Source organism: Petaurus breviceps, unplaced genomic scaffold (assembly GCF_028583685.1).
Source record: "Petaurus breviceps papuanus isolate PSGF00001 unplaced genomic scaffold, PetGlider_PUasm1.0 174, whole genome shotgun sequence".
NCBI lineage: Eukaryota > Metazoa > Chordata > Mammalia > Diprotodontia > Petauridae > Petaurus > Petaurus breviceps.
Window position 1 is genome coordinate 68,739,021 of NW_027185761.1, and position 14,323 is coordinate 68,753,343.

Sequence of the window (14,323 nt, forward strand, 5' to 3'; positions counted from 1 at the left end):
GGTCCAGCCTCAGACACTTAACACACACACACAAAAAAAAAACTAGCCATGTAACCTTGGGCAAGTTACTTGACCCCACTTGCCCTCCAAAAGGCAAAATAAAAAAAACAGACTGTCTTTAGTTGGTCCAAGGAAAATATTACTTTAGTATTTACTGATGGCACCTCATATGTTTATAACTCCCCAATTCAGTGACTTTGTTGTGGAAGGGTCTGTGTCGAGGGGCTATAAAGACCACAGGGAACCAGCTCCTATCAGGGAGATGGAGGGTGTGTCCACTGTCCGCTGAGCAGAGACAAGGTCATGGGAGGACTCAGCAGCAAGAATGGTCTCCTCCAGGGGAGCTGAGGAGACGAGACAAGGTAGCTACGTTTTAAGCATGAGGTCAGAGGCTCAGGAGAGGCTTCCACAAATGTGTGGGACCAGGAGATGAAGTGTTGAGTTCCAGCAGCATATAATGGGATGGTTGGGCAACAGGAAGGGATTGGGAGAGATGTCAAGTTATGTGGAGAAATAGCCTTATTGACTAAGCTAAAGATTTTGTAGTTTATCCTAGGTGTGATATGGAACCACTAGAGATTTTTGAACAGGAATCCTGGCATCAGATTTAGAACTGGGAGAAACATTCATGGTCACTTAGTGGTGGTCACCCCTTTATTTTACAGATGAGGAGAGAGGCCCATGCAGGTACAGTGATTTGCCCAATCACACAGTTATTTGGTGGAATAGCCATAATTTGAACCCAGACCTTCTGATTGCAAGTGTAGCGCTTGTACTGCTGTTAAACCTTAGGAAGATGTTTTCTGGCAGCCAAGGGACTGGATGCACCCAATTAGGAGGCTATCCAAGTAGAGGGGGTTAGTGGCAGCCATGAAGGGCAGTGGTTGGGCAGCAGCTGAGCGACAAGAGGGAGGGGCACAAATCAGTGAGCTCACACGTTGTCTGGGAGAAGAAAATAACAGGATGGTTCCATGAAGGGCCTTTATGGGCAGCCACGGGGAGAAAAGACTGGGTGCTGGATTTAACCCCTGCCACTTGCCAGCTATGTGACCTCTCTTGAGCCTCTGTGTCCTTGTTTGTTAAAATGGGGTTTTGAAGTGGGTGGTCTCTAAGATTCCCGCCCTCCTCCCTCTCCCCCCCCCAGTTCTAGATCTCTGAACCTGGGGGTTTGGTGATAAGAAATCATTTAGTACAATGGGAAGAGCCCTGAATGTGAACCCTGGCTGGCCCTTGGACAGGCACTTAACCTCATTCAAGGATTCTCTTTGCTTTTCTATAAAAGGAATTCCCTTTCAGCTCTAAAGTGTCAATAAACCTAGGAAACATAGAAAACATTGTTCTATAGAAACATTGAAAATGAACTTTTGGAACACGACCCATTTGGAAATTGGGGGCTGCCTATTTTCAAATGCAGAAAAGTCAGTTACAGATGGAATCGTGAGGCCTTTTCTTTTGACTAGCTTCCAGTAGTAAAGAAGCCAGTTTCCTAAAATGATAACATGTGAACTTTTTATTCTTAGCCTTAACATTTTATCCAACTCAGGGCTTCTTAAGGATCTTCCATGGTCTTTTGAGCAAATCAATTGAATGTTCCGCATAAAGTGGCCAGTCCTAAAACGTAAAGCTGGGATTTGTTTCCTCATTATTAAATGCTGAGCACTTGAGTTATTTTTGAGCCCACAGTGCAGCCATACCCTTTGTAGACATGTACTTGAAGACATCCCTTTTGTTCACGTGGTCTGGCCAGGTCTGGATCTTTTTTTTTTTCTTTTTGGAGGGCAATTGGGGCTAAGTGACTTGCCCAAAGTCACACGGCTAGTAATTGTGTCAAGTGTCTGAGGCCGGATTTGAACTCAGGTCCTCCTGACTCCGGGGCTGGTGCTCTATTCACTGCGCCTAACCCAGCCATCCCTGATCTTTTTAATAATGAACAGTGGAGGGCTGGGATCCAGATCAAAATTTTTCCACTTACATTTATTTACTAAAATAAATCTCTGCCAGGCCAGAGAAAGGGTCTTGAAGTTCTATGCTGGATTTAGCAACAACTGGTTGTTAACCCTATTGACTGATAGGAAAAGTGAGGCTCAGAAAGGTCTTGTGGCTTGCCACAGACCACACAGCTAGTGAGTGTCCCAGGTTGTGTTTGAACTTACAGCTTCTTGGAGCCCAGTTATTAAAGCCCAGTTGGGCCATGGTTTTTTATGGGTGTGTTAAAGGCACCTTGCTCAGTGGCCCAAGAGCACCAGATGTTCTTAGGTTTTCTTGTTCTCGGGCTTCCATTTTGCTTATGACAAAGACCGTCCCTAGGAAAGCTGTTCAGTTGGCCTGATTTGGGGTGGCTTTGTTGTTTTGCAGCCTGCTTCATCGGGACACAAGCACCTCACAGTGGAAGAATTATTCGGAACCTCGTTGCCAAAGGAACAGCCAACAATCATATATCCCAGCTCGGAAGGAGCCGACAAGTTGCCAACTGACACCTCCCCCAAAGAGTATGACTTGTTCTCGCCATTTTCTTTTGAGTCATCAAGAGGAACACAACAGCCCGAGAATCCCCTCATCCAGCCGAGTAGCCCCAGCGTGGGGCAGCAGGAGGCCCCCGCCCCCACGGCCCCAGCCGACAGGAAGAGTTCAGCAAACTGCTCAGTTCCCAGGAGCCCCGTGGTGAAGGCAGTGCCAGCAGCTGAGGCCGCTGGGTCCCCGGCTGTGAAAAAAGCCACCCAGCAGCGGTCTCCTCTTCTTACCCAGCCAGCCCCCGAGCTGAGGCACAAGGCCCGGAATCTGATTGCCACCCAGAGCCAGTTGGTGGCCCCACTGAGTGGGACGGGCCCAGGAGGCACTTCAAGTGCCAGCCTTCTGCACAAACTCCAGCTGACCCCACAACCGTCAGCACTCCCCAAGAACCCCATCGCCCCTCACTTTGCCTCATCGGCGAACCAACTTGCGACCCCTGAGAGCTTCAGAGAGCCTCACGCCAGAAGAAGAGGGGCCACAGCCACACTTGGCATTGCTGGGAGGTCTCCCCTGAAGGTAGGAGTCTGCTCAGATTGAACTCAGAGATGGAGATTTGGGCCTTGGAGCCCTCTCCCTGGGTGGTCCTTGGGCTTGAGAGTTTATTCCTGTATTCAGTTTGTTTCTAGGTCCTGAAGAGTCTTCCCTCTGGAGGTCAGTGTATATAGTTTCCACAAAGGAGGTGAGAGAGTGAGAGGCCAAAATAAAAGTTAATGGGTCATGGGAGGGGTCAGCCACCCCACTCAGTTGAATAGGCCATCCCATTTGGGCAGTGGAGACACAAAGAGAAAGGAGAATCAGAGGACATGGTCATAGATTTAGCATGGGAAGGGACCTTGGAGGACATTGAGGCCAGTCCCCCCCCCCCTTCTCCTGGTGAGGCAGATCACCTTCAGTGCCAGAGGCAAGATCCACAGAGGATTTCACTCTCAGAGAGGTCCTGACTGTCACATTTATGACTTTGCAGGACTGATAACTGCGATGCAAATGTTATTCATAATTATACCAAGCAGAAGGCAGGGGCTGCTGGAGATAGGGGGTCTGGAAAGGACAGCTGCAACCAGGTGGCAGATGTGGGACAGTACAAACTATGCTGATTTGGAGTTGAAAGGTCTGGGTTCAAATCCCACCTCTGCCAATAACCAACCTTAAGCAAATCACGTAACCTTTGTCACCTTCATTTCCTGATCTCTCCTACCTCCCAAGGTGTTTGAGTTCTTGGTATGATGCAGGGGTTGGGGTAAATGCTGACAACTGCTTGAGTGTGGAGAACAGGAAAGGACAGGGATGACTATTTGAAAGGAAAGCGTTTTGGGCAGGGAGGGGAGGGCAGGTTTGGACTTTGGATTTTTAGGTCTTGGCAGAGCATCAAGATGAAAGGGCTCCATTAGTGCTGAAAGTATGTCCTGGAGCCCTGGGAAAGGCTGGGGCTAGAAAGAGTGAATTGGGAGCTAGCCATATGGAGGTGATCATGAGTCAGGAGGAAGACGAGTCATATAAGGGGCAATCATAAAAGTAGGAAGAAGAGTAAGAGAGAGGACATTGTCCCAAGAGTCAAAGGAAAGAGAAAGATCAGGAAAGGAGGCCAGTGCTATCCGGTGCTGCCGAGAGGGCAAGGAGGAAGACTGCCCCAAAGCCAGTGGGTCTGACGTTGAACGCTTTAGTCATTGTGGGACTTCACTAGGAGTAGTGGGAATGGAGACCAGAGTGACTTCGAAGAAGCAGAGGCTGCAAGTGAAGGCTAGAACATGATGCTCTGAGGTGCCCCAGGGTGGATGGGAAGTGTGGCACACAAGAAGCCCAGAGAGAGACGCATGAGTCAGGGTGGGTTGAGGCCCAGGTCGGCCCCCAAGACTAGAGAGGAGTGGCTTAGAGAAGGCCGTCTGAGAAGAGGCACAGGCGGGCAGTGGCTGATGACATTCTGGCCCATCCATTTGTAGGGTCCCAGAGAGCCCTGCCTTGCAGTTGGGGGTCAGTCCTGATCTTGTTTTCACAAGTGACTTCAGTTTCTTGTTCTCTCAGGCTAAACGGCTAAAACAAAAGGAGATTACAAAAGCCTACACATCCTGATAATAGGAATTCAGAAAAAGGGAAACAGGTGAACCACTTGTCCGGAGCCCAGCCTAGAAAACTGCAAGATCCATCCACTAGTGTTAGCAGCTGATGCTTTTCTGATTTATTTTTCCCAACTCGGATTGGTGATAGGACCTTTACAGGACAGGAGGAGATTATGAAGGCAGAGAGTGAGTACTTGGCATGTGCTGCCCCTGGGCAGGTGTAACATTGCACAGTACCCTGGGCTCCTAGAAAGGAAGGCGTCTGTCTAACACTGGCCAGCCTGAGGACAGGTCTTCCCTGTCCTAGATGGCCCTTGGATCTCTGATGGATCAGTCATTTGCTGTCTTCTATGGCAGCTTCTTCCTGATAGAGGAGTTAGTAGACGTACCCTTATACCAAATTGTAGTCCTTGGAGTTTCTTAGTTTGGGATTTTGTAAATAGCTCTTTGCTCTTGCACCAGCCACTGTCTTTAGCTCCATGGGAAAGTGTGATTGTGTGTTGTCTTGATGGTCTGTGATGAAGACTGGTTAGCATTCCCTATGTTTAAAAAAACCACTAGACCAATTTATAAAACCAATTTGCCATGAAAGTACAACTTACTGACAAGTTTTCATCAGGTTCCTTGGCCCTTATTATATAGTTCCAGGAATATTGCAAGGAATTTGCAACTAAACTTTTCCCAGGACCTCCTATTTAGCAGTTTTACTTTGTGGGGGACATTCTGGGTAGGTTATCACAAATTTCCTTTCTGTATTCTTGGAATTCCACAAGTCCCTAATAGTGTGACTAGCCCGTGAATTGTACCAGATTTTCCACCAGGGAGTTTGGAGATGCCTCAGTAGTTATCATGAACTCCATCTTTAATTTCTGTTTAAAATAGTATAGTCCATGTAGTAAAATCAGGTTCCTGAAGGAGCTGCCTGCCCAAAATTTTCTCCAGACACATCATGGTAAGTACGTAAGCATTGGTCTCAGGGAATCCAGGTCCTGCCACTGCACTCAAGCCAATAGATTTTCCTTTTCATGATTTCTATGTGCATGTATGAGCCTGCAGAATTAGCCATGGCTAGAACATATTGACAGCCTTTCTCCATCCAACATCTCTTTGGTTAGTGGATGACAAAGGAGACCTTTTGGTCTAACCTTTTGGCTTCAAGGATCCGAACGTAAGCATTATCTCTTGACTCACTGTCCTCCTTTGGCCTCTTTGCCTTTTCTTTCCTTCCATTCCCTTCTTTCTTTTCCAGCCTTGAAGCTCGATAGGCAGCAGAAAGGCAGGACAGGGCTACTGTTGCCCCCAGAACACCCCAGATCGACAAGCAGTGGGGGGGAACTGTGGAAATGACCCGACCCACTGTGGGGCATATTGTCATCTACCCTGGCTGTTATGGTTCTCACTGACTAGGTATTCCTCTCTCGGTGATCCCCATGGCTACTTTTCATGCCCAGGCTTCTAGCTGCCCCCATATTACCCGAGCTTCAGCCTCTTAACACCAGTCACTCCTGTCCAACTGAACGGACCCGAGATGTCCCCAAAAGATCTCATCCTCCATTCCCTTCCAACCTCCTGGCCTCCTACCTCTCCTTCAGCCCCAACTGCTGCTTTTTCTGACTCTCTCCCTCACTTGTACAGCCTCATCCCACATCCATGCTGCAGCAGCTCCAGCCTTGGGCCTCTGCCCAGCTGCCAAAGGGTCTTTCTAAGCACATGTCCCTCCCCTACGTGGTCAGCTCAAAAGTTGTCTTCTCCCTGTATAAACTCTGCTTACTTTGAAGGCTGCAGCCTAGCCATTCAGCCTCAACTACTTTGTGTTAATCCCTAGTATAGAAGGGCAGTTCCTTCTTGGTCCTTGTATCCCCAATGCCCAGCATATAGTAGGCACTTAATAAATACTCGTTGCCTGCTTATTTGAATCATTCTTTTCCTTCCAGCCTTGGTTCAGGCACTGCCCAGACTTTCATGAAGTCTGACCCAGATCCCTTCAGCTGAAAGTGATCCTTCCCTCCTCAGGTTTCCTGAGAACACTTGGTCTCCCTCTCCTATGTTCTTTTCCTGTTGGACCATGCATCAGGCATGTTTGTGCAGACCTAGTCCATTTCCTTGGCTGAGGGGAGGCCTGTAAGACCTGGCCCAGTGCCCCATTCAGAGGAGGCCAGTAAGAAAGGTCTGTTCTGCTGAGTGATTGAGCCTTGGAAGCCCTTGGATTGTAGGACCAAGTCTGTTTCTTATCATTATCTGAATTTCTGAAACAAGCGGCACAGCGGATGAGCACTGGGCCTCGAGTCAGCGGGCCTGAGTTCAGGTCTGCCTTCAGACACTGACTAGCTCAGGACAAGTTACTGTTTGCCTCAGTTTCCTCATCTGCAAAATGGGGATGATAATAGCACCTGCCTCACAAGATTGTTATGGGAAATAAATGAGAGAGTATTTTTAAGTCCTTTGCAAACCATAAAACACCATATGAAAGTCTAGCTGTTGTTATCAGTGATTTCTCCTAATTACATTATGTAGCTCACTTTGCTTCAAGGTTATTGAATCTCAGTATCCAAGATCATTCCAGTGATAAAAATATTTTTTTCATCCTTTGTTGATAACAGAAAATTTAATAAACTGGAAAGAATTCTTTCAGACTCCTCTACCGAATATGTATCCCTGAAGCATGTGGTTTTAAAATTGTGTTTTCTCCTAATTCCTTCCTGGTCTTCAAGGTTGTGTTCATTAGAATTTGTTCCCTTTTATGCCTAACGTTTCTCGCCTTCTTCCGCAGGTTTCCTCTCCCAAGTTCATCACGTCAACAACCTCAGCATCTTCCTCCATCCTTTTGTCCCCCAGTGTTTTCCAGCAGTCGGTGACAAAAGCCCCAGAGCTAGAGAAGAAGAGTGGTTCCCCGTCCCGCTCAGGGGGAGCCTCAGGAAATCACACCAAACCTCCTCTGGTTCTCAGCAGGTCTCAGCTCCAGGACACACTAATACATCTGATAAAGGTGATTGCTCGTCTGGGATTGTTCACTTTCCAATATAAGGAATTTGGCATTTCGTGTCTTCTTAGGGAGACCAGAGTCAGCTGACCAATGCTCCCTTCTTCCCCACGAGTTATTGGTCTCATTCTGTTTGCTTTAACATCTCATTTGGAATGAAAAGTCAGAATAGATTCCAGCTAAGAGAAGTTGTGCATCTGTGTCCAGGCTCCTCTTGGGCTCTGGTCCCAGTTTCTAACACAGCCCTCGTAGGCAGGTGCTGCCTTCCTGGACACAGACCACAGCCCCCTGCAGCACACCCAGTCCTTGGCCACTCCATTCACTGAGTCCATCAGCAGGCATTTCGGTTGGCTGTAGCCTGAGCTGACCTCAGCTGCCTTGGTTTCAGCCATGCTGTCTGGAGTCCATCTCCAGCCTCTACCCTCAGCCCCAGGAGGGGCAGCCAGTGAGTCAGGGGTAGAGGCCTGGCTCCAGAACAGGCCAGGTCAGTGCATCCCACTTGAGGTTTCCTAGCACAGCTGTGGGTTAACAGGATGCTTACGCTGTTGGTGCCAGAGAACCTGTTTTTCTCATGGAAATAGGGTAGGCTGTGACCGAGGCATAAATGTGGCTGGTGTGCCCCTCACCATCCCTGGCTTTGGGCTGAGGAAGGGGCAAGAACCAACTCCATACACCTGTGCCAAGCTTCCTTCCTCTTTGTTTTCACATCCTAGCTTTGTCTAGGAAGGGAGCAGGGTCAGCATCTTCTCTGCCACCTGGAGTCTTGGAGTGTGGCCTCAGGACTGCCCAGGCAGCCAGTGTCCAAGGCAGAGCTTGAGGCCAGGCCTTCCTCACTCCCATGGTGCTGAGCTGCCTCTCCATGGTTTTAATACCTTTGTTTAGACATCTGTTGGTCTTTGGTTGCACACTCTTGGTTTGTATGTTGTCTTTTCTGAGCCCATACTTGACATTAATTGGGTCTAATGTAGGTTTGACCATGTTACCAGTTCCCAGAACCATATCTTTTCCTCTCTCTTCCCCACAGAATGATGCCAGCTTCCTCAGCACACTCCATGAAGTCTATTTGCAAGTCCTGACCAAGAACATAAATAACCTGCAGCTGTAGTGACCCGAGCTGAAGCTGCCAGGCCCTCTGTGTGAGTGGGTGGGTGTCTGCTCAGAAACAAATTCACCTCATTAATGGAACTGGTGTGAACGGTTTCGTTTTTAAAGAGACAATGATAAGTCTGGAAAGTCCTGAAATCGAGCCTGAGAGAGAGAGACTTGTTCTTAAAGAATGTTTTTAAGGTTATATTCTCAGAAATGATGGAGATTTCACTGTGAAGCATCACCAGCAACCCTTTATTTCAGTGGGAAAAATAGAGACCGTTTATGGAAGATTGTGTGGGCCTTTTCATCAGCATCAAGCACATACAGAACATGAGGATGGAGCAGTGTGACCTCCCCTGGGTCAGAAGACGCCTAGAGCACGGCAGGTTCTGCCCTCCTCTCCTGCCCTTGGAAGTCAAGTGCTCCTTCCAGGGACTGCATGCAGTGTTCGACCTTGCAAAGATCATTTGCTTCCAAAAGGGAGCCACCTTTAGCCTCCTTGTCCTGAGATTTGACCTACTAATGAAATTCGGATCACATGGAAATTTGGTAAGGCAGAATAGTTTCCAGTTTGTAGGTCTCACCTAAGTTGAAGACGTATTTATGACTCTTGTTCAACTGCAAGGTTATTGGATAAGAATGGTGTCGCTGGGCCTTAAGGTCCTGAAATTTCATGGTAAGAATTTGTTTTTTAATTATTTTCCTAACACTGACCAGACCATAGCAAATCTGGCTGCTGGTGTGAGAATTACCTTTTCTTTTTCATATTTTACTTAGGTTTTACTTACTTGGCCAATTGGCAAAGCCAAAATCCTGTTAGGCTTAAAAACATTTTTTAACTGCCAGGTGGTTTTAAAGGAAATAACAAGTTTCTTTTTATACATGAAAACTACTTCTGAGTGTAACCTCATTGTCCTTTTCTATCTAAGCATGAGTTCAAAACAATTTAGATCCCTCTTCTTAACTATAAGTAAGAAAAAGAACCATTGGACCAATGCCACATGACCCCTGAGGTCTGACTGTTCCTCACATGTTTGACTAATAGGAATAAAGCTATGCAGGAAAGGGAACAGGGATGCACCCCTCACTTCATCTCCAGGTGAGATGCCAAATTGTAAATGTATGAAGCTCTGCAGTGGCCGGTGGGCTTGCCGCCCCTCAGGGTGCCCCTCCAGCCCAGGTGTTCAAATGGCATGTGAAGGCACCGTGGCTGCTGCTGTGATGTCTGTTCCCATAGGGTATGTGAGATTTTCATGTAGATTCCCAATCCTTTCAGCAGCAGTCATTTTACAGGAGCCTTTTGAATCAAAGTATCTTGGTTTACACGAGACAGTCCTTTTGTCATGTGTAACCAAGTAAGATGCACTGCTCCCTTTTCCGAGCACTGTTCTAATGACCCCAGGGTGGGAAGCCCACCTGGTTCCGGCCGCTTTCCCGAAGATGTGCTGGGAATAATGCTGGCAAACTCGGGATTGTTTCTTGGGAACGATATGCTGAGCTTTCAAGGCAACTCAATCATAGGTTTTTCTAGCAGAGTTTTCTGTAGGTGACACATATTAAGTATATTAAATAACTTTAGCTTGGCCTTCATTTTTCTGCATGAAAGGACTTCATTTTATTGGCTTTGCTTTATTTAATGAGCTTCCAGCTTTGCCTGTCCTGGCTCCTGATTCTTGCTGATGACCCTGGGCTGAATTCAGGAAGGAAGGCAAGGGAGCCTTCCAAGACAGCATATACATTTGACAACCAAAAATAAATTATTTGGGTCAACCAGGAAAGAGAGAACAAGAGAATCATTATTAGCTAGAGGCAAGTCTCAGGATCCCCATGTCTGGTCCAGCAAAATGGGGTGCTTTGGTAAATTGAGGGATAAGGGTCTGTTCACAGTACAACCTATGTCGTGCTATCATACTGATAAGCAAACAGCTAGTGACTTGTTGTAACAGAGGCCTAAATTAAAACGATATTTGGAGCCCATTGGAAAGGTAGAAAGAAATCTCTGGAGAGAACATCTCTAAGTTTCTCTAATTTGTTCCATACGCCTACATCTTTTAAATTGCTAATCCAAGGAAAACAGGTTTCTTTCACGTAATAATTTAAAATTTTAAGTTCCCAAGTTGTGGAGATTTTAAAAAGATAATTTCGTTTTAACCTCTGTAATTACATATTAAAATTATTTATAATGCATAAGCCAGGTCTACACTGCCATACTTCTGAGGTATTTCAGGCAGGAGTATCTGGATAGGGCAGGCCAACCTCTCTGGGTAGTTGCTGTTGGTCAACCCTGCTTGGAAAACTGTAGCTCAGTCGCCTTATTACTTCCTCCAGCTGAACTATCCAGAACCTCATGCCAGCTTGGATCGCTTGTTTATATTTTTGCTAGGATCTTGGATAAATCCTCACAGGTTTAACACCATAAATTGAAATGAATGCTCAGAGGAAATAAGTCTCCCTCAGCAGTGTGGTCCTGGTTGAGCGGCTGGTGAACTAGCATCCAGGATGTATCCTGCTAAGTCTAGCCTTCTTGAATGGAATCACCTCCCTAGAGAGATGGCTCCCTTTTCCAGGGCATCCCCAATGAGCCTTGACGGTTTTCAGTATAGACTCCCTGCTGCTAGGAGGGCTTCCTGGAGCCTTATCACCATCATGAGCAGGGATGTCTTGTTTCACTAAGAGAAGCTGATTTGGATTTTACATATTCTAAGAATGCAGAAGCCTGAGTCAGAGTGAGCTCTTTCCAAACAAATTCTGTCTACCAAGCACTTCATGTTCTCGCCAGTGATTTTTTTTTTTTAAGAAGAAAACCACATTGATCCTTCTACCAAATAACTGTTTTTAAACCTGCTGCTTTATTTTTCTTTTCCCCAAAGAACCTATACCTGATTTTTTTTTTTCCTTTTTGCCTGGTGCAGACAGTGACTTGTGTCCTGCAGCTCACAGGGAAGTGGGAGAGATCCAGGGGGCCTAAGGAAGTAGAAGCCGCCCATGAGAAGGGGACATTGGGAATAGCTTTAGAACAGGGCAGGGGTAAAGCAGCTTAGAGCTTGTTTCAAATTGTTTCACTGAGCAAAGAATGAATAATTGTCTTCTTGCACATTTGCTGCTGAGCAAACACTTGCTTTGTGTTGATATTTTATTATTCAAGGTTCCTTTGTGAAACCAATAATGCCGTTTGGATTAACATATTGAAATATTAAGGAAAGGTCCAGCGGACACAGTCCTTGGCCTCAGATCTGTACCTAGGATAATCAGCCCTGGGGCCCAGATCCTTGCCTGGTGTGTTTTTCCACTTAATTTAGGAAAAATGTGTGCAATATATTCACCTCCAATTTGTATTTGACATCATCCAAACTGTTAAGATGCATTATTCATTTTTAAGTGAGACAATGTCATTTTCTTTTAGTCATTGTTTGATTGATTCACCAAAAGCACATTGGAATGGTTTCTGATTTAGTTTGTGTGTTGCTGTTTAATCTCTACTTCACCCATCCTTCTGATGTGCTGTTCCAAACATCAGGCGTTCGTGAACATGTACTGTATGTACTGTGTGCTTCCCTTCTTAGGAAGTGGACATAAGAATCTCTGGAAATGGGTCTTTTCTTTTCAACATTGATACTGCATCACTAACTTTTTTTATTATATGAATTTTCTATCATCCATGTGTGTTTGCAAATATTAAGTTATTACATGTTTTAAACTGAGCATTTTTCATCCTAAATTTTGTATGTTTGCAAGTATATTTTTTTAATAAAATTTCAAAACAAAGTTTTCTCACCTAAAAAATTTTTAACTGCGTTTTCCTTTCATTTCTAGAAGTAGAAACATCTAGCTGCATCCCTTTGATGTTGCTGAAATCACTGACCAGTTGTCGGCAAAATCTTGGTCTGTCCCCCCACATGTAGCCCAGCTGACCCAGCTCTCAGGCCCCCAACCTGTCTTGATTGTTGATGTTTAGCACTGAGCATCTGGTACTAATTAAGAAATACACATTCTTCTCCACCTGGTGGCTGAAAGTGAAGGGTCACCCTGCCCTGCACGCACATGTGGACACTTCCCAACAAGTGGGGCCACTTCTGCTAATCTCATTCAGGGTAATGCGTTTGGTGGGCATCATTCACCCATGCTGTTTACCATTGCCTTCCTCCTCTGAGTGCAGCACTGCCCAGGCACTGTGAGGAGCGTACATGGACCCGGGCACGCTCTCGGAAGCTAGATGGTGACACAGGAAAACAGCAGAAGAGACCACAAGGCAACTGAAAGTGCCGAAGGGGGGGCCACAGTGCAACCTCCCTGTCAATCAGACTGCTCAAGCACTGGTTCTGGATGAGAACTGGCTCTGGCAAAGGAGAGTTGTCTTGCCTGTGGTCGCACCCCTTCCAGATGCCAGAGTGACTCTTTTGGTTCCAGTCTGGCATCATCACTGTGCAGTACGTCCTCTGAACCCACCGAGATGCCAAAGCTGGGGCCTCGGAAGATGGAGCTCCAGGTGCCTGAAGCTTCCCTGTTCTGAGGGAAATCCTTCAATGAGTGTGTGTGTGTATGTGCATGTGTGTGTGCACACGCATGTCTACACACATACATTTCCTAATCTTGGTACATCGTGAGCTCCTTGAGGGCAAGGGTTGTCTCCCCAGTACTTAGCATGGTGCTTGACACACAGTATTACAGATTGACTGACAACGGCTCAGGTACCCATTGGCAGTAATTACTGTAACAATGATACAATTTTATTAGCATGTTGTATTTTATCACAACACTGCTTTACAATTTTCCAGGGAACTTTCCCAGCATTATTCCATTTGATTCAGAATAAGTATAGACTTAGCAGGGAAAATATTCATATCCATTTAAGAAACAGTGACTTAGTGGGCAAGTGGCCTGGCCAAGGTCCCTCACATGGCAGAGCCTGGATTACAGAGCTGAGGACCTTGAGCCAAGAGCCTAGTGCTTCCTTTACACATGTTGTGTGCTCTCACAATGGGGACACCCACAGGATCTGGGGGTGCAAAGGCCCACTTGCTCTTACATCAGATAGCCCCTGCACCCACACCTGAGTGTGTGATGGGCCAGGGCACTTGATAACAAAGCTATGGAACCTGTGGCCGAAGTGAGGTAATAGGGAAGTGGAGTGGGGTGCTTGTTCAATGACTATCCCCACTGGAACCCTTTCCATTATGGTGCATTGCAACCCCTCCCCCTACGAGCAGATGGTCTTCAAAAATGGCAGGGACTGGAAAACGAATCCCCTCCATCACCAGCCTTTGTGTCACCAATACCTGACGCAGTGCCTGGCACATAGTAGGCTTAATAATAAGTAATAAATGCTTATTGATTGACAGTTTAGCTAAGCTGCTCTTCCAAAGATACATTCACCACTGAGCCAGTGCTTGGGGCCTCCCTGGCATAGGCAGAGAGCAGGCCTGCACAGCAAGATCTTTGAATGTAGAGAAAATCCTTTGGTGTGCAGCAAGCGCACTGCCACCTCGAAACTCGGAAAAGAGTTTCTAGAACTTTAGAGACGGCCCTTGAAATTCCTACTCTTCTCTCTCTCTCTCTCCTCTCTCCTCTCCCTCCCTCTCTCCCTCTCTCTTCCTCTTCTCTCCCTCCCTCTCTCCCTCTCTCTTCCTCTTCTCTCCCTCGCTCTCTCTCCCGCTCTCCCTCTTCTCTCCCTCCCTCCCTCTCTTTCTCT

General features: G+C 46.6%; 2 protein-coding genes across 2 annotated transcripts in view; both read left to right on the forward strand.

Annotated features, from left to right (window-relative positions):
- DCP1A (decapping mRNA 1A) overlaps window positions 1-11,939 on the forward strand; it is a 45,814-nt gene extending 33,875 nt beyond the window's left edge. Inside the window, exons 7-9 of the mRNA XM_069084373.1 lie at window positions 2,356-3,027; window positions 7,336-7,551; window positions 8,570-11,939. Coding sequence (XP_068940474.1) covers window positions 2,356-3,027; window positions 7,336-7,551; window positions 8,570-8,650 — 969 coding nt within the window. The 3' untranslated portion in view covers window positions 8,651-11,939. The remainder of the gene's footprint in view (window positions 1-2,355; window positions 3,028-7,335; window positions 7,552-8,569) is intronic.
- Window positions 1-14,323, forward strand: part of TKT (transketolase) — a 495,005-nt gene that overhangs the window by 417,679 nt on the left and 63,003 nt on the right. The gene's annotated exons all lie outside the window — the stretch shown is intronic.